Source organism: Tachysurus vachellii, chromosome 8 (assembly GCF_030014155.1).
Source record: "Tachysurus vachellii isolate PV-2020 chromosome 8, HZAU_Pvac_v1, whole genome shotgun sequence".
Taxonomy (NCBI): Eukaryota; Metazoa; Chordata; class Actinopteri; order Siluriformes; family Bagridae; genus Tachysurus; species Tachysurus vachellii.
The window spans coordinates 18,194,061-18,215,688 of NC_083467.1; the positions used below are offsets into that span (position 1 = coordinate 18,194,061).

A 21,628-nucleotide genomic window follows, 5' to 3' on the forward strand; every position below is an offset into this window, starting at 1 on the left:
TGTAAGTGTTTGGGAGAAGGCTAGTTGATGCTGAAGTGGTGTGACAAATGATAAATAGTGTAAATGCAAAATCAGTGTATAAGAAATGGGACAGGACTACTGGCTTGAAGTCAGAAAATGAAATGCCCTTTCTAAAAGGTAGTAATGTTAGTGCAATTTTGGACCAAAGAGGTTTCAAAACACACCTCCTGTAGTGCTGTTCAGAGCAGATACATTCATTTCTGACTGTAAATGGGTGAAAAAAAAATGGCTCAGGCTCAATTGAATTAGCAATGTATCCATCATTTCACTAAACTATGTTTGTTTCAGATATATATATACTTTATTAGGTACACCTTACTAGTACCGGTGTGGTCTTCTGCTGCTGTAATCCATCTGCCTCAAGGTTCGACGTGTTGTATGTTCAGAGATGCTCTTCTGCATACCTCGGTTGTAACGAGTGGTTATTTGAGTTACTGTTGCCTTTCTATCAGCTCGAACCAGTCTGGCCATTCTCCTCTGACCTCTGGCATCAACAAGGCATTTGCGCCCACAGAACTGCCGCTCACTGGATATTTTCTCTTTTTCGGACCATTCTATGTAAACCCTAGAGATGGTTGTGCGTGAAAATCCCAAGTAGATCAGCAGTTTCTGAAATACTCAGACCAGCCCGTCTGGCACCAACAACCATGCCATGTTCAAAGTCACTTAAATCACCTTTCTTCCCCATTCTGACGCTCGGTTTGAACTGCAGCAGATCGTTTGATCATGTCTACATGCCTAAATGCATTGAGTTGCTGCCATGTGATTGGCTGATTAGAAATTTGCGTTAACGAGCAGTTTGACAGGTGTACCTAATAAAGTGGCTGGTGAGTGTATATGGATAAATAAATATATAACAATATAATTATGTTCCTTAGAAACCACACACACAGATTAGTTCTCAAACACACTGAATTGTTCTCTCCCTCTCTTTCTTTGACATCCACCGCCCCATAAAGACTACTTCAGTATAATCACTAAACTTAATTACAACACACAAACAACACACATACTGTACACATCAAACTAATCATATAACAGACAAGTACTTTAGTCACAAGTAAAAGCCTTTGCTCCATCTATCATAATGCTGAGAATGAGTAAGTGACAGCTCTCAGGACACTGACACTAGCTTCACTAAAGCATGCTGTAAATCAAGCCATCAGCCCTGCTGTCACTCATGGAGTCTCTCACATAGATGTTGTATGTGTGACTGTGAACATCGTTCTGATTTTCTGGTAGGAGTAAATCTAGGATATGTGCTTGTGGAAGGATCTAGAAAATGTTATATGCTATATATTTACATTTATTCAACCAGCAATCCAAGTATAGTACATGTAAGGATTGAGTCTTGCTCAAAGGCTCAACAGTAACAGCAATCACAAGCACAGAACAAGTGCAAAATTTAAAGACATTCATGGGATCAAATGCAAAGCTCAGTGTCCAAATAAAACCTGTGATCTTTCAGTATCCATATGCTTTACTGCGCTGGAGTTCTTGTGGGCCTAAATTGTGTGTAATCAAGGTCTACCAGTCCATAGGATGTCCCATTTCTCATTTTGGGGTTCAATTGTGTCCTGCCAAGCATCCACTTAGAGTCTTTAATGCACTCGTCAGGAAAGTCATCATCAACTAAGGTCTCATCAGCGTCTCTCTCCTAAATCCCCATGTGACATTGGCTGAAATCCCTGGCTGATGGATTTTTGAAAGCAGGGAACAACATGCTACACTGATAAAGAGAAAAACATCCAAAGGTGTCTTTTTCGTTAATGTTACTTTGCTGTGCATTAAAGTTACAACTTATGGAACAAAAAAACGTACTAAATACGACCGTTTTAACTGAAGACAATCTGTTACTTAAGTTCACATCACATTGTTGTTGAATTCTCAATACTGACTGGTCAGAAGGAGTTGATTAATTTATAACAGCAGCACAGCTGACAGTAGATCTGGATGCAATGAAAATCACAGGTTTCTATGAATGGACTTGTTCTAATATGTTATCATTTCTAGCAATAACATATTCACAGGGGCTTGCATGTTGGATGTTCCCCATAATCTAAAGCTAATAACTGTGCTGTTATTGAAAACCACAGAAAAAAGGTATAATCATTTATACTGCAAATCTTTCTGTGAAAAATGGTTTATTTAACATTTAAGGAAGAGGTCCATGGTGTCTTCTCTTCCTAACTGTCAGAGGTGAAGCCATTCTCTAAAGTTTTCTGCCATGGAAAAATCAAAAGATGGAGTGCTTTGAGCTTTACCCTTTCTCTGTAACAAGTGTATTAACTTCTTGATGTCTTTTTAACTTTAAGAGGCTGGCAAGGCGTTTATAGCTGCTATAACATAAGCAAAAGCATGAACTTGTTTCATGGACATTCAACTGACAAATTATGCTGTGGAATAAGAGGAATAAAACACTTCAGCACTTTGTATATTTTATTATATCTATAGCCTGCATTGTGTGATAAAGAGAAATTGTACAGACTACACACCTGATTTCAATAAGATTTATTCCTTGTATTTGTCACTGTGGTCTGAAGCATTTAAGCAATGTCTCTGTGTACCAAAGGTTTTTACAACCATGCATTATCAACAGCTAACACACCATAGTTTCCCACTTCACTGACAACAAGTGCACACTTGCAGGTAGACTGAAAATCAAAGGGTGCCATTTGGAATGGATCTGCACACAGCATATGTGTACCTGTGTATATGTTTATACTGAACTGAGAACAAAACAATTGTGACAGTGACTGCTTATGATCTAAAGATTTCTGTCTTGTGTAGATTGTCTTACCATTGATCCAACGAGCCTCAGGATCATGTACATAGAAATCAGAACTGAACAGATCCTCCACTGTCAGCTTAGTGTCACTGCCAGCCAGAGTGTCCACTGTCAAAACACACACACACACACATAGACACACACACACACACACACACACACACACACACACACACACACACACACACACACACACACATATGCAACCTCATAAGGTAAATATTATGCAGGGAACAGTCAATAGCTATTGGTAATAGTCAATAACTGGTAAACGACCTGAAGAATGTATTTTTTTTTTTACTGGTTATTTCAAGGACACCACAAATATGTTGAATGGGGGTTATTTCTATCCAAAATATTCACTTACATTAGGTTAATATTTACTATAATAATCACTTAAAATTATATAATTGAATCTAATAAGCAAAATATCTGTATTTATCTTAACATAATTATGTATGTATATTTTCGTATTATATTTTCATAAAATAAATCTATTTCAGAAATGCATGTAATTAAATGTGAAAGCTAATCTATTCAAAATTTTCCTCACACAAGCAAGGCATCTATTTACAACACAATGATAGCTTCCTGATTCTCATTAAATGCTATTTGTGTGAGCGAGTAAATGTGAAATGGCATTTGTTTGTCACAAGCAAAACTTGTATGACCTCTTCTTTTAGTAATGGCCTCCTTGAGTGATTTTAAAATGTATTAAAACTTTAAACAGTGTTAGGTTGCACACTTGCTCACATCACATTTCTTCATATGTTATATTACTAAATTAATATTAAACCAAATCTATAAGTCTGAAATAAGCTTTTTGCTTTTGAATAAAGATAAATTAGGTGTGTGTGTGTGTGTGTGTGTGTGTGTGTACCTGGAGTGAGGAGGATGACCGACATTGTTATGAGCGAACACACCAACAGAATAACCAGCAAGGCGATGGCAATCCCCTTCCAGTTTCTCTGAGGAGGGCTCCCTCCACCCAGGTCCTATAGAGACAGAAAAGGTTGGGGGGTGGGGGGTGGGGGTGAGTGGTCAATACTCAGGCATTATTTGCAACAGAAATGTTCTTCAGAGATTAAGTAAATGGTTAGAGGGCTTGATTATGCAGGTCCATGTTTCAAGCTGTTAAAGCATGCATGTGTGTTTTCTCTCTGCTCCATGTGCCTCGGGACATTACGAAACCCCATCTGTGTATTATGTATCAGACTGTCTTTGTTTGTTGTACACAGGCATTCAGTGCCATTCATAATTCATCTGGACTGCATAAAAGTCATGAGAAGAATCTTTAAGGATGATTTGCATTAATATTGTGTGGCACTTTCTGTGTGCCACACATACAGTATATCATACGTACATATACAGTATACATATACTGTACAGTAAAATTTTAATGGTTCTTCCTTTTCACATCTGCATTCAATTGCAATGATTACAAAGTTTACATATATAAAGAAAACAATACTTTCCCCATCTTGTTTTCACTGTTATTCTGCATTTACATTTAACAGAAATAGTCATGCAACTAAATTGTTAGATTCATTTTGGCTTCAACTGTCACAGACTAACTTTTAGCCTACTCTGCCATGCAAACAATTTGATGTACATACTGTAGTCAGCAATACGAACACCATATTGAACACCATAAAAGCACGAACGTTATTTGACCAATGCAAGATCTAGTTACTAGATTGAAAATGGCTGTGGTTCATGGTGTCCTATTGTAAGCCTTAGATGCAGTATGACTTGCTTACATCTGATTTATGTTTCCTAATTTATAGCACAGACAGCACTATTATATGTGTGTGTGTGTGTGTGTGTGTGTGTGTGTGTGTGCGTGCGCATGTGTGCATGTGTCTATGTGTATGTATGTATGTATGTATGTATGTATGTATGTATGTATGTATGTATGTATGTATGTATGTATATAATATGCAAACCAGATCATTACATTCAACCAAAAGTTTCTTGTTTTTATTTTATGTTATTGTTTTATTTTAGATTCATTCAAAGCACCAACTTTTAGCTCTGATGTACTGTATCACTGGGGAATTCAATCTTTCAAATGTGGCTTGGGAAGACTAAATATTAATTATCGTATAGTATCTGGGTAAAATCTGCACTTCGGACCTCCTAATGCGGTTTAGGTGACCACAAATCCTTTTTAGATCTCGATTGGGACTATTTACTCATGCACATTTATGGGGATAATCATTCATTTCATCAGCTTTAGTAAGTATCCTGGGGTTGTGACAGGTCCAAAAACAATCCTGGTAACAATTAGTGCAAGGCAGGAATACTACATGCAACATACAACACACACACACACACACACACCCCACACACACACAGGCACGAACGCACATCTAGAAGCAATTTAGCATATCCAATCCACTGAACTGCCTGTCACACTTGTTATTCATAAGCAGGGATAGTACCGCTTTTTACCTGGGGTTATGAAACCCTGCCCCAAAGGACTAGCAGTGGTTTTGAAGTGTTAACCCTGCATTACAATGCCAAACATGTACAGTGTAATATGTTGCAGTGTTATAATGTTATGGCTAGATGCTTAGTAACAGGCACCCAATCAAAAATTGAATAGTGAGTGTCTCATATCACGTTTTGTTCGGTTACAGAAGCTCTATTTGTTGTGTGAGCAGTAGTTTCATTGTAAAAATAATGTCAAAAGGTGATTAATATCAATTCACTAAATTCACAAAAAAAAAAATAGCAGAAGCTGGATAACAATGTATGGTTAAACAACTATGTGACAAGGCTAAAAAGGCTAAAAATGTTTTCAAAGCTGTAAAAGATAACAATGCCTGCATGTGTGCAGTTCAACAGATGTGTGCAGTTTTTTTTTTTTTTTTTTTTTTTTAAATTTTCTCCCAATTTCTAAAGATCAACCAGTTGTCAAGCCTTATTTTTAATGCTGCCACAGTGCGAGACAAGCCATTATTTAAATTGGTCATGTGCTTTATTTATCCTTTATTCCTGTCATGATTGTTAGCATGACAAATATACAAATAAGAACATTAACACAGGGTTTAGGAATGTACAGTGTGATATGTCAGATTATGAATACCCAGTGTCACTTTTTAACCCTGGATAAAGAATGAGCAGTGTGAAATGTGTGAAACAAAACAACCCGGGACTCTGTTTACACTGGGTTTTGAATTACGCAGATTTAATTATTTCAAGTGTGAAAAGCCTTAAAGAGTAAAAGAGGTCTGTTTTGTAAGACTACAGTAAATGCCAGTTTCCAAGCTGCTGCAACTGGGTCTGTTTTGTTAGCCCCATTATCAAAATCTTTTTTCTTATGTCACACAAGCACATTTATTTGTGACTGTTTATAGTATGATTCAACAGCATTAAGTATATAGCATATAGTATAGACTAGTTCTGAATGGAAGTGTTTGTTCATACACAGGTCAGTCTTCTAACTCTCAGACTGCAGAGCTGAGCTGTATTGTATAAGGCCAGTGCAGGCTCAGCAGCTTCACTTTCCTCTACTCATCTCACTCAGGCATCTGTCTCTAACCTCATCGTGTATCCTGTCTGGCTAAAAAGGTAAGTGTGTGTGTACAGTACATGTCCGTAAGTAGGAGAGTGTGTCCTTGTGGAATGACGGTGATTATAAATTGAAGAATGTGTGATTATCTTTTTTCTTCTTCCCCACTTCCTGCTAGGTTCATTTATAATCGGCTGTACAAGCATGAAAGAGAGAAAATGCATTAGATGGTCATTTGAAGACATACAGTATACACACAAACACGCACAGGTTATATAAAAAGCCAGACCTCCATTACAATTTACAGTCCAAATAAACAGCAGGGCTATAAAGCCGAGGTCACCGAGACAGGCACACACATCCATTTCATGTACACAGCAGATTCTTTCTTCTTCTCTCTGATTCTCTCACTTTCTCATGTTTGATTTTCTGTCAGAGCTGCACTATATCTTCCAAATGTGCTTCTTTCTCTCTTTGGCCATCACTATGTTATTTTGCAAAGGGAGAAGGAGCCATAAATACACACCTGGCAGAGAGATAGAGAGACTCATGCAACACAAATACTGTCTGTGTGTATGCTTGTGTGTGTGTGTGTGTGTGTGTGTGTGTGTGTGTGTGTGTGTGTGTGTGTGTATGCTATATGCCTGTCTCTCCTAACAGATCTAACAGTTGCTAACAGTCAATACAATAATGACAACAACTGACAATGACAATTGTCAACAACTGACAATAATTCAGTCAAATCTAAACCTAATCCCTAAAACCTAAAGAAATCTTCACGTTGTAAGTTTATTGGGAAAAATACATTTCAATAATATACCAGCATGCCATAACCAGTAAGAAAAATAATAAGTAGGTTCATCCATCCATTTTCTGAAACGTATCCTATACAGGTCACATCGAACCTGGAGCCAGTCCCAGGAGACTCAGCGCACAATGGATGGGAACACCCTGGATGGCACTCTGGATCACCTGCACAGTCTACAAGCAATTCTGAGATGGCAATCAGCCTTCAGATGGAGGAAAGAAACCCCTGAAGCACAAAGGCGAATATGCAAACACATACACGCAAGGCAGGGGAAGTGCAGAGGCAGGAATGAATCCCCAAACCCGAAGGTGCAAGGCAAGCTTGTTTACCACTAAGCCACTGTGCCCCCAAATAAGTGGATCATAGTAATTAAACCTATCAGTCCTGCCACCTCTGCAGTGGAATAAAATTAAGCGGTATATTTTGAGCATTGCTGCCTTTCTCTTTATGTGAAAGAAATGCAGGTTATTTCAAGTGAAAGTGGAGATTGCAGCCTTGGCATATTCTCACTGTTCCCTACTTTATATCTTTAAATTCTAGACAGTAACTATGCTGATCTGCATTTGATACAATTTCTTCAAAAACTTGAACTGGCACAAAGCTTTGCCACCACCTTTATCAACCTCAGCTTGGTGTATTGTCTGTGTCTCTATTAAGGAGATATAACTAGTCTAAATGTTCAGACAAGCTGATTAACCATGTTTAACTTAAACATTCTGGAGGATGTCTCAACCCACAACAGGACAAACCATTTGAAATGCAATACTAAGTAAATCATATGACCTCAGGCCTATTACTACAAGACAAGACTGAAGGTAAAACAAGCAGAAGCTAAAAATCAATGTATTAAAAGATCTGACAGGGCTTCGCCAGGGAATACACCCAGCATCCGGATATTTGTTATCTCTATGGTCATTATTGTAATTTGCAAAAAATTACACACATTTTATTCAGTGATTTTCTCAACACAATCATTATCTTAATCTGTATTTAATGTAGAATTACTGCTGACAATATTTCATACATACAATACATATTCACTGGGATTAAAAAGGTGATGAAAGCTCTTTCTTGACTTTCTCAGGGTGGATTAATCACCAGCCCAGGTGCTCAGGATATGCAGAGCTCTTGTCTGACATATATCTATATATAAATATCTTGGATTGGAAGAGCTCTACTTGTCTTAAGCACCTGGGCTGCTGATCTGAGTGACTTTGGCAAGGGCCAAATTGTGATGGCTAGATGACATAGCCTATCCACAAAGGCAGGTCTTGTGTTGTGTTTTAAGTATACAGTGGCTAGTACCTACCAAAAGTGGTACAAGTGAACTGGACAACAAGGTCATGGGCACTCAATGCTTGGTGATGTGCATGGGAAGTGAAGACTCTGACAAGGGTCAAATTGCTGTCCACGTGATGTAAAAGAAAATTCACCCACCTTCTTCCATTGCTCCATGGTCCAGGTCTAATGCTCAAATGTCCATTGTAGGTGCTTTTGCTGGTGGACAGGAGTCAGCATTGGCACTCTGACTGCTCTGTTGCTACACAGACTTAAACGCATCAAGGTGTGATGAAATTTTCTATTACAGCCAACTTCTTAAGCAATTTGTGCTACAGTAACTGTTTTGTGGGATCAGATCAGACAGGCTAGCCTTCCACTCCCCATAAACATCAATGAGCACTGGGAGCCAAAACTGATGGTTCACCAATTGCCCTTCCTTGAACATTTTTTTAGGTACGAAGCACTGCATACTGTGAACTCCACACAAGACTCGGAGACGCCCTGACCCAGTCATTTAGCCATCACAATCTGGTCATTCAGATCTTTAACCTTTCCCATTTGTCCTGATTTCAGCACATCTACTCACTTGCTGCCTAATATACAGTATCTCACCCCATTGACAGATGTCATCGTAACATGAACATCAATGTAATTTACGTCACCTGTCAGAGGTTTAAATGCTAAGGCAGTAGGTGGTACCTAAAAGAAATGCCAACATATAGCATTGAATGCGATTTAAGTTTCCTGGCTTTCATTTTGTTAGAGAAAAAAATGTAGGTGCATCTACGATAACCACTGATATGCTCCAGATACTGAAGCTAAAGATTAGTTTGAGAACACACTGGAGAGTTTTATATCTTAAATAATTTTCATGAATGAATTTGAAGTATAAGGTAAAAAAAAGTGTTGTTATTCCTATAGGATTCAGCTAGTACTCTCAAGCATTAAAGTAGACTTTAGGTTATTACATTTTAACCCTCGTTGTCATTATTTTATTCCAAATCCATGGTGTTTACTCAAAGCCAAAATAACAAGAACTTCAGTAATTTCACCACCCAATTATTTCCTGGTATTTGTATTGCATTTGTAATTAGCTGTGTGATTTGGCAGGAGCAGATCCGTATGTGATATATAAATGGAATATGAACAGCACTTTCAGTTAAAATGCCTCTTCATGCCAACACGGTATTACTGACTTCATTTAGATTCAGTAACATGTTCCTGTCATTTAATGAAGGGTGATTTAATCTAATCTAGCACCTGGCATTCTGATTCATCTGAAAAATGCTTTAAACAATTGCTCTGTATTGCTGTTCAGGACAGAGTACCAGGAGTGTAAATAATGTTCAAGATCGGGTTATTTTAAAAAATAAAATAAAATAAAATCTAAAAGTCTTTTGCTGGCTACATCTACACTGACAGTCAAACCCTGGAGTCTTCTATGTTAAATACAGATTAATCAATATAACATAACATATTGGTTACTGAATAGCAATTTTTATGTTTCTCAGTTCAGAAAATAATGGAACAAGGAGAAAACATTCCTGGTTTCACATACAGATTATATATATATATATATATATATATATATATATATATATATATATATATATATATATAAATCAGAGGTGGACAATAATGAAGTTGTCCATTGTCCATGTTTAAGTTTTCATTTTGAAGCTTTTGAACTTTAATGACATTATTGAGATTGAACACTCTGACACTTACTGTACTTTACATAAAGGATGACTTTTTAACCTGTACATTTTTATGTACACCTACTTTTTATAAATCCGACATTCAGACACAGACTGTATGCGACACAAATCAGATGGGTTCAATTCAGCATCCAATCAAGTTCATCAGCATTGAAAAAATGTATTTGTAGTGTCCTTTTCATGCTGCAAAATGTAAATAGCACTGTAGCCGATGTGTGCTTTTGATAATAGATCAGCCTCCAGACTTCAGTGCAGAATTTGAGCATGAGCAAATCTTAACCCGTCCTCAGTAATGTTTGCGTATGCTTGAGAAAGTTATGAATTGTATAAAATGAGGCATCTCCTTGCCTTCCTAGAAGGCATGAACTCCATCTAATTTGCATGTTCAGGTTTCACTAAATTGACTTTCACTTTCACTTAAGTATAATTTCTCAGTACTTTCTTTCCTGCCGGCAGTGTATATGGCTGTAATTACAATATAGACTGATTGCATTCAAAATTAATTGTGTTCAGTTTAATTTTTCATATCATAACCTTCACTAGGCATTCATGATATGACATTCATGCTTTACTGTTACCGTTTATGCCAGTGAATACTGATTGTAGGATTTTGTACAGCACTGACCTTCCTTTTCATTGCATATACAGATGGATTAATACGGACTGGCTAATGTCAGACAGTTCCATAAATCCCTCTGTCCTTTGCAGTTGTCATTGAGTAACTAAGTTACTATGCATATAGATATGTGACATTGTCTGTGTGTGCGTGCATGTGTGTGTGCGGTTAATAAGTAACCTATTTTTAGCCAGCGTCCACTTGTCCGACCTTGCTGAACGCTTGGTCAGACATGCGGGCAGACGGAAAGATTACTGCCTAACACAGGCTTAATCTTTTCTCCTCCTTCCCTCATTACTGCCATTCCAACATCCCATTATTACTATCACATCAAATCTTAATCCCTATTCAGCCGTCATGAGCGCAAATACAGAGAAAGAAGCTGATTCTGAGTGAATACCTACTTTACTTAAGAGTGGAGCCCAACAGACCTTGTGACACTAGCATTCAGTCTGTTAGATGCTGTGAATTTTTTTGCATTTTTCTATTCAATATCAAAGAAAAAGGGAAAGTTCCCAGCAGGGAATAGGCTTTGTATTTGACGTTTATTGAATGTCGAGAAATAAAGGAGTGAGCCTATCACATTGCCATTTAACACAAAGATATTAAAAAAATCTGTACATAAAGACCTGTCTTATAGCATTTAGAATATATCAAGTCTGCTATACCGAAATATGTTGGTGGACACACACACACACACACACACAAAAACAGGCCTGTTTCATCCATAGATTTCCTAGAAGCCCAAAAATAAAATAAAAAAATAATTTGTCACCTTGTTAGTTCAGATTGCTGCCTGTTGAAAAGCTTATTTTCAGCTTTTTCATCATGTAATGTGTAATTCATGTGGTGAAATTGAAAATAAAAAAATAAGTAAAATGTAGGGTTTAATAATGTACTATCACCTCATGATTGGTTTGAAAATCTCTTGCCCCCATTCAGTGTTGAGCCCCTTTACCATTCTGTATCATGTTGACCAAAGATCTTCTTCATTGCTGTTTGCTGTTTCTCCTTTGGGTAAGAAAAACACTTATTCTGTATGCTGCATTTAATTCAAATGCATAAAATATTCAAATGCACATTTCAGGTCAGAGTTTTACTCAGTGTATCACATGAAAGCAAGTCACCAATTATAATCACTCACTCTCAACTCCAACACTGTGTGAAAATCCTGAGCTGGTTTCACTAGAAAATCTGTCCATTTAGAGAAAACGTGTGTGATTTCAGTTTCAAAAGTTCTTTATAAACAAGAATACTCATTGCTCTATCAACCACTCATTTCTGTTCTTTAACAATCAGAAATAACAAGATAAAACAGGTTTAAAGGAGATGGAATGAAATACAATTATAAGATCATTAGACTGGTCAGTGGTATTCTGCTTGCTGTTCGTGTACGGCAATCTTGTATTAGGAATCAGCTGCTCGCCAGCACGCATCCTGGGATATTTAAATCCCTGCATTGATATGCTTCTCCCGCTCAGACTCTGATTTTCAGCACTGAGAGCAGAATGCTATACTAAACTAGATGAGAGGTCACAAGCTGGAGTTGAAACGTGGCTGGGGTTCAGAAAAATTCTGTAGAAAACTGCCACAGAAAATCCTACATGACTGTGATTATAATTAACGACGTCATGACTGCACAATTACAGATTTAGACAGAAAAATATTACTGAAGACTTTCTTTAATCAGTAATCACAATTTGCAAAAGGAACTGTAACCTTAGCAGAAAAATAGCACTGACCACAACTAGCCATGCATTCTTTATAGCAGTAAGAGGTTTTGCATTTTTATATGGCATGATAAAGCACCATCTTTCACAGGTTTCATGGCCAAAATACCTGTATGTCTGCTCTTCCTCATGTGCATTTAAGGGCACATAAAATGCAGCTTAGATGGAACTATGATGAGCAGAAACCATCATTATATCAATATGTTTAATATAAAGGTTTCGGTCATTAAATATTTTGTGCATTTACTTACTTTTAACCATAATTTTCTTAAATATAATTTTCTTAAACATTTGCATGTACTACATTTATACTGTGCATATATTACTATTAGCAGCTTTACTATTATTACTTTAGCAGCAATGAACTGAATTTTACAATTTAGCAGCAATTGCAAAATGTAATAAAAACACACAAGTTATAAACTTAACTGACCAAACTAAACCCTTATAAACCCACAAAGAGAATACTAAAAAGCATAAATAATTGAATGCACTATGTATCTGCTAACACTGAAATGCTTATGTTCATGTTTAAAGAGTGTTTAAACAATATATCAGACAAAAATTAAACTCTTACCTCAAATCTAATTACGCAGCCGAGACAAGTTTGCACTGGACCTACAAAGCTAATGTGGCAAACAAGCAAGGCCAGGTAAGTATTTCAATAAAATTATAAATATATGATCTTCTAAAACTGTACAGTGCCATAAAGAGGTTTTCAGCACTTTCACAAAAGGAGGATTCGCAAGAGTATGAGGAAACGAAGAGGTCAGAGCTCTCAGCTCAAATGCTTTCAAATTCTAAATCCTTGGAGTTTAGTGGCGAGCTGCTGTGATCACAGTTTGTACGATCTCACTAGATTCTGACATTTCACTGTGCAGCTCAGTGCTTTCTAACACACATACTTATACTGTATATTTACAATCACAGTCATTACTCCTAAGGTAGAATTTGTTAAGACTACAGAGGTTGTATTACCCAAAAACTTTAGAACTTTACAAACACCACTCTGAAAAGTACAAAATATAACTGAAAAGTACATTATATATACACTGATCAGCCATAATATTAAAACCACTGCCAAAATGGAAAATGGAACTTTTTAGGGAGTATGGTATATTAGGCAACAAGTCAATTCTCAAAGTTCATCTGATGGTAACAGGAAAAATGGGCAATGGTAAAGAACATCACCAAAACAACAAGGCTTGCCAGGTGTTTACAGAATGCAGTGGTTAGTACCTACCAATAGTGGTCAGAGTTAAAACAACTTATGAACCGGCAACAAAGTCATGGGCTCACTGATGTGTGTGGGGAGCAAAGGCTAGCCCATCTGGTCAAATAGCACAGAAGAGCTACTGTAGCACAAATCAGAACACACAGTGCATCACAGCCTGTTATGTACGAGGCTGCATAGCCCCAAATCATTCAGAGTGCCCATGCTGTCCCTGTACACCTCCAAAAGCACTTATAATTTGCATTTTAGCATCAGAACTGGAACAAGGAGCAATGGAAGAATGTGTCTTAGTCTGATGAATCCCATTTTCTTTCACATCATGTGGATGGCCAGATGCATGTGCATCATTTACCTGAGGAAGAAGGCAAGCTGATAGTGGCATTGTGGAGCTTTTTTATGTGCTGCTGGGAACCCTAAGGTCCTGGCATTCATGCTAATGCTACCTTGACTCATATAACATACCTAAACATTGTTGCAGACCAAGTACACCCCTTCATGGCAACAGTGTTCCCTAATGGCAATGGCAGTATAACGCACCCTGCAACACAGCAAAAATTGCTCAGGAATGTGATGAGGAACATGACAGAAGTGTTGGCTTGATCTCAGTCTGAATGAGCATCTATGGGATGTCTTGGACAAACAACTGTGATCCACAGAGACCAAACCTGGCAACTTACAGGACATAAAGAATACTTTCACATCTTTGTAACGATTTGTTCTATCATTCTGTATGATGCATTTGTTCTCAAGAGTACGCAATGTCTCATCCCCAAACAACTATGCTAAATGTGTAAAGAAATCAATGAGCCCACTCAATCTATGAACAATACTGTAGTCACATAGATGGGGTTGAATACTTTGTGCAGAGCACTCTATGGTCTGCTTAAGGTATATCTTGCTGATGCATTGTTTGATGTTTATTTTCAAGATCAATGACACGTAATTTCCTTGGCATGGATGAGAGAGTGGAGGCTCATGATTACAGCACTGGCATAACCTCATCCTGCAGCACTCAAAACAAGAGCAAAAGCCAAAAGCCTCCAGGAGGCTGATATATATAGCCTCATACTTATTGCACACACACATACACAAACTTATATATAAGATCCCAGGACAAAGAATAACACCAATCTCAGTGCTTTATTGAAAAATGTCAATAATTTGTGCATCTGAACATTTGTTTTTTGCAGGGATCATTGTCCAGACTCTGAGGTTGTCATTTGTGCTTCATGTCCAAGTAGAACACACTGACACTCCACTTTACCATGATGACACCTGTAGAGCCAATTTCTAGAACTGTGTGTGGCTTGTTCAGTAAGCATGATGAAACACTGACCAGAGGAATCACAGGACCTCAATTGCCTAAAATAATTGGGATAATTTGTACAGCATGTGAATCATAAAAACAGTCACTAATAACCTCTAGGAGAATTGTACACATAGATATAAATTAGTTATGTGTCTGATCCTAATAATACTTTTACAATTATAACCTAATTACAAGACTGTCAGTTAAGGTTGCCAGTGGTGTCTTTAACATGCTGTTCCAAATAATTCCACAGGTTTTCAATGGGGTTACAGTTCCATCAAAGGTGATGCTGTTGCTAGATGCAACTTTTTTTGCCCAAGATGTGTGTCACAATCAGTTCTTTAATACACAATCTGCTTTCTTAGATCAAGTCAATATCATTGCTGTCTGGAAGCAATTGAAAAGTAGTCTTCCCTCTGTTGTCTTGAAACATTCTACATGAAATGAATAAATTAATATGAGATTAAGGTATTACAGTGATAAATATATTTGCATATATTTACACTACCTGCCAAAAATTCTAGGCACCCTAATTTATAATCATTTTCAGTTAGTCTTAAAAGGAATCTTGTCTATATAAAAGATTTTGCCTTAAAAGCAACTTGACCCTGGTTGTCTTTGATATGCTGTAGTTTACTTCAGAACACATAAAAGTACTTAAAAGTACTGAGACATTTAACTTCATAGGCAAGTTTTCATTTCAAACATAGTGTTCTACTGTACAGACCTGAAACCCCCAGAACTGTGACACTACCTGAGGAGAGATAAAGTTGGGAGAATAGAAAGTAGCATGTATGGTCTACGGTCTTAAAAAACAGACCACAGTCTCACCTTTAACATTAAATAAAGTCACATATCATAAGACATGACTAAAAATCAGTGTTAATTTAACTCCTCATTAGTTCAGTAGTTATTTTTTCTCTTCAGGCTTCAACTTAAATTCAATCAATTTATAAGAAGCTAGAAGTCAGTAATCCTTGGTCAATGCACTAGCCTATTTACAATCCTATCTTAATCCTTCACTGAACAGCAATAGAAATGTAATTTTATGCAACAATAAACTTAGCATCAGATTTTATGTGGTTTGAGTGTATAGCCAGCCAGAGAAATATCAAGAAATGTCACCAAGTGGCAAATGGAGCCATGCTTCTCTAGTTTTAAATAAGTTTGCTCGATTCATGTCAACCAATATCTGGGTCAGAAGATCACTGAATGTGATCATGAATCATTTTCAGAAGTTTTAAAAAGGAAAGTTATTCTCCATTTTATTCAGTAATGCGCTGTGCCATAATTGCATCACACTAAGAAGTAAAACAGCCAGCGTAAAAGTTTATCTGCATTCAAACTTCCTACCCTAACAATCACACAGAGCTTTAATGCATCATGTGGTTCCACTTAAAACCACTAAATGCTGCCTAATCTTTTGATATGTAGGTGTGAGTATTGTTTGTGCAAGTTTGTTAAGAAAAGTCTTCATTGTCTTCCAGACACTAATGTGAAGTTACATACATATTATCAGGAAACAATATTTCCATTTTAACTCATCAGTGAGATTGATATGAGTCATAGCATAATAAATGTCAATGCTTTTTCCAAAACACTATATTCCATTTCATTTACTTACAGATACAAATCTAAAACTTTTGGTTAGAAGTTTTACTGTAATTACAGGAAAAATAAAAAAAAATGCCTCCACACTTTTGAACAGCCTCAAGAGAATTAGTGAGGTGAGGATCTGATGAACTTTCTATTTCAAGTTCAATAAACATATAAAAACAATATGCAAATTAAGAAATAAGGTTAGAAATGAACAGAAATCTTACATAAAACAAGCAATCAGAATAAACCGCAAAAGATAGCTGAACATAGTTAGGAGGAAGGTTATGAAAGTATTGGGCTCGTGTGTGGGAGAGAAAGCAGTATGTAAGGAAAGTATTAGGTTGTGTGGGGGGAAAGAACATGCTGAGTAATCATTTGAGTATTGAGTTGTGTTTTGAACAAAGTGAGGATTGTAAAGTCTCGTAGGTGTTAAGGTTGAACATTGCAGAATTTTGGGACAGTGTCATAAAGCATCATTAGTGCATTTTGTGGCATCTTTACGGTTTCATTTTAACCTCGAATATTATAACACAATCACTGAGTGTAAGTCATGCAAAAGTATTGCTACTATAAATCTAGTAAAGTTGTGTTGAACATTGAGCTTAATACACTAAACTGGAAGTATAAAGCAGTACTAGTGGAAGCATATTAGAAAATGTAAGCTTAATTGGTGTACAATGATAAAAATCAATTTTAAAAATCATGCCTTTTTCTTGAGATATGCATAATGGAAAGCAGTAGTTGAAGATGAGCTTGAGTCTATGTAGGCTACATAGACCTACTCATGTTGTGCATACTGGTATACAGGTAAAAAGCGTACAGCACTCTGCAGTCTGTTCTGTTTTTCTTATCTGACTTGTGGATCACTGAGTTATTTATATAGTTGCTGGTTGATGTAATTAAACTGTAAAATGAATGTAGTAATACTAGCTAGAGAAAAAGAGAGAGAGAGAGAGAGAGAGAGAGAGAGAGAGAGAGAGAGAGAGAGAGAGAGAGAGAGAGAGAGAGAAACAGAAAGTAATAAAAAATAGTGAAAATAGTGGGAAAAAAAAATGGGGAAAATAGTAATGATTATAAACTGCCAGTTGGTTAAAAAGCCAATTGGAAAAACGGATTAAAAACATTTTAATAGTTTTGTGATACTATACATAATTGTGTGATATATTTTCAGATTTATGGCATAACATTACAACATAATAGCTCTATCTTCTATTAATGGTATGAATTCTAAAGAGTTTTTTTTTTCTTCTTTATCTTCTTTATTTAAGATGTGCTTTATATTTAAAATGAGCTCTGTGTTTATGATGGCATCTCTAAGTTAGGTTCTCTACTTAAGGTGGGACCTCTTTATGGGTTCTGTTTAAAAATAAGCTCTATGCTTAAAAGGAGTTCTGTGTTTAAGATGGGATTTGGTTAAGATGGGTTCTATGTATAAAATTAGCTATATACTAATGATAAGCTCTTATAAACTATATGGTTAGGATGGTTCTTATGTTTAAAACAAGCTCTATGCTTAAGATGAGCTGTATGTTCATGGGATTTGTTTAAGACAAGCTCTGTGTTTAACATGGGTTCTGTTTCAGATAAGCTGTATGCTTAAAAAGGGTGTTACATTTAAAACAAGCTCCGTGCATAAGATGAGCGCTATGTACAAGATAGGATCTGTTGAAGATGAACTAAATGCCTAAGGTTAGTCTTGTGTTTAAAACGAGCTCTATGCTCAAGGTGAGTTCTATGTTTAAGATGGGACAAGATAAGATAAGCTCAAGATAAGCTCTGTTTTTAAGAGGGATCTGTTTAAAATTTGTTCTATGTATAAAACGAGCTCTATGTTTAAGATGAGCTCTGTTTAAGCAGGTCTCTGTATTTAAGGCGCTCACGGTGTCCCGGAATGTCGTGATGCCTCTATCAAACATTTATTAGAGCCTTGATGTAAGTCCTGCGGCACGGAGAGACCGGATGCGCAGGTGCGACAGCGGGCACAACGTTATAGTCATGTACGGTGAAACATTTACAACGGCTCACCATCAATTATTCAGCACCACTGCGTCCTGAGGATCGAGAAAAGCCCTAACAATGTTTTACTCGCGATTTGAGTCACGTCCAAAGGCCCTCTAGCGAATAGCAGGTGATGTTATTCCCTCGCTGAGCCCTTCCACTGGGCTTCACGCACAGACAAAGTGATGAGAGGGAGAAAATATGAGCGCATACTTTGCTCTCACCTGTGATTTATGTTAAAATGCAGTTAAAATGTATTTTGGTGCACAAAAGAGAGATTGCGCCAGGTTGGACTTCCAGTGCAGCTTTGCACAATGCCACCGCTTAGTTTACTAGGCTGCCTTACAATGCATGCTGTCGGCAGTTCAGTTCAGTCCAACACGTTCACTCCGGAGCCCCAGGCTAGAAATCGGCGGGGATTAGCATTCCGAAAGCGTGGAGCCTAGAACGCGCTTTGAGGGCCGCTAATTGTTTTGATAGTGACATCTGCACCGCCGGAGCTCAATCGTGTCCCGTAATTTGCTCTCACAATAGCGCGCAAAGCGAAAGCTGACAGAAGGAGAGCGAGCTGAATCCAGCACCACCGCTCCGTTTGCCTCTCTGCACATCTTTAAACAACTGCAACGACTTATAGGTGCTACTTATCTTTTATTTTTTCATCAGAGTTGAAATTCATTTATGCAGCTCCTGCGGTACAACAGTGCTTTTGAGGAAGAGCATCACTGTGACTTTCTAACCTCGCATGAATGTCTAAGCGCATTCAGAGAAGTGGAAAGGAAAGACTTCGAAAACCCCATTTACTCTCTCTCTCTCTCTCTCTCTCTCTCTCTCTCTCTCTCTCTCTCTCTCTCTCTCCCTTGTTACCTCGTCCTGCTGGGCACTGGCTCTCTGGATCTGCTGCTCCTTAGTGGCCGTCATCCTTAAATCCCGCAGCCGGTGTTGTGGCTGCAGCAGGCAATTTCACTGTGGCAGATCTCCCAAAGCCACAAATCCCAATACTACTGAACAATATACCGGATTAGGACAGCAGTTTTCTTTAAGCGTGTTCAGAAGAGCCGGGTTTTTGTGGAGAGCGCGTGGCGTCCCAGTGCGCGCTATTTAAAGCTGAGCATGAACGGTAACGTCTTCTTTTTCTTCTTCTTCTTTTTCTCCTTCTTCCCTCGCGAGTTCTCTCTCCTTAATTCCTGCAGAGACAATTATGAGTATTCGGAGAATTCAGACGTGACCAGGAAAGCAGCGCCGTGTGGTGATGATGCTCCTTTTAGGGGGCGGGAGCTCGACCTCTCTCTCTCTCTCTCTCTCTCTCACACACACACACACACACACACACACACACACATTAGAGCACTGTGCTTCTTAAAGTAAACTGACACTTCTAATCAGACTAAAATCGTTTATGTATATCCGCTTTATTCAGTAGTTCATCGTTATTATTGTGGTGGTGGTGAAGTTGATGCTATGCTGGTGTTGATGTGGTGCTGTCCATGGTGCTAGTTCCAAGCACACTACTTCTCTCAGCAAGTCTTTTTGAGTTCCCAGGTATTCTTTACCAGCATCTGCTGTTGTTGGTGGTAGTGATGGTGTTATCATTGTTGTTGTTAGTGGTGTTCTTTTTGGCTGTTATGGTGTTGGTGGAGTTGATGGTGCTGTTGTTTGGCATTGCTATACATTCCATCAATGGTTTCATAGAGATCTTGTTCTCACAGCACAGCCACACAGGCCATGAATTCTCATGCTGTGCCATCATGAAGAGCTCAACACTGCCTGTCACTCACTCACAGCAGTGCTGTGTGTAACGACAAGTCATAACATCTTTCATCCCTGATACAGCTCAGTCTGAATCCACTCAGAACAATTCACTCATGATAGCCATGATCTCTCTTTCTCTCTAGCCCAACACACCCATATACACACTCTCATACAAAGTAAAAGAGAGGGAGAGACAGAAACTCACAGGCACACAGTGTTATTTCTGTTTGTTAATGGAATACATCATCTAAACCTCTTACCCCTACTAATAAGGAATATATTCTAATTGGTTAGGATTTGGATGCAAGAGGAGAGAAGCTTCTGTTTCTTGAATCTCTCTGTTCTCCCCAGCTCCAAGGTGATAAGCACATATGTGTATATTGGATATGTTCAGCATTCACTGCAAATGGCTCTTTCATGAGCGACACTGCCAAACAGCGTTCATTATCCCACACATGTACATGCATCATAGAAGCATACCCCATGGCTGACCATTATGTTTTAGTTATATCTATTTTTACACATCCCTAATTCATTCACATCCCACACACACAGCAACCTTGATATGGCCATTTAGGTTTCTTGAACATGATGGGTTTCAGGTTGTAGTTTCCTTCATATAAAAGTCTTCAAATAGTTACCTAGCGTGGAACGCAAACTAGAATCTAGAATAAACTTGAATAAACACAAGCTAGAAGAGGAGTTTAGCACATCTTTGACATAATCGATATTAGTCAGCAAGAGGCAGTACTATCCTGAATAAAGGTTGCACATTATTTGTACATCATTCTCACACAATTGGCTTTCTAGTACACAGTGGTTAGTCTTACACATCTACAGTATGCATGTGTTTCTGTAGGTGTTTCGATAGAAACAGCAATAACAAAAGATTTTAAAAAGCTTCCAGCATTCCAGTGTATTTTAAACAATGAATAAAGCACAATGGGATGTGCTACTATCAGAAAATTATCATTAATGTGGTGATGTGATAGCAATGATTTTCTTAATTTTAGAACAATTATGTTTTAAAATGTTGTTGAACGTCCACAAGAAACACAGTTGTTACCTCATTAGTCCCTCTTTTTTTCCATAATAACACAAAAGAATAAAATTTTTATTTTACCAGAAAACATGAAAGTGCTAAATCCTCTGTCCTTAAGACTTACAAGATTACATGCAAGATTAATATCTCCTCAAAGCTAATGTGAAGCAACCACCATATAAACCCATCTGTAAGTTGTTACCAAATGTAATAGAATT

At 37.6% G+C, this 21,628-nt stretch overlaps 1 protein-coding gene across 4 annotated transcripts in view; it reads right to left on the bottom strand.

Annotated features, from left to right (window-relative positions):
• LOC132850283 (inactive dipeptidyl peptidase 10-like) overlaps nt 1–21,628 on the bottom strand; it is an 82,430-nt gene that overhangs the window by 33,176 nt on the left and 27,626 nt on the right. For 3 of the 4 annotated variants that reach the window (XM_060876706.1, XM_060876707.1, XM_060876708.1), the window contains exons 3-4: nt 3,690–3,804; nt 2,822–2,917 (exon numbers count right to left, since the gene is read on the bottom strand). In XM_060876706.1, coding sequence (XP_060732689.1) covers nt 2,822–2,917; nt 3,690–3,804 — 211 coding nt within the window. Of the gene's footprint in view, nt 1–2,821; nt 2,918–3,689; nt 3,805–19,483; nt 19,830–21,628 lie in introns of those variants that run through there. The other variant, XM_060876709.1, reaches the window with a different exon arrangement.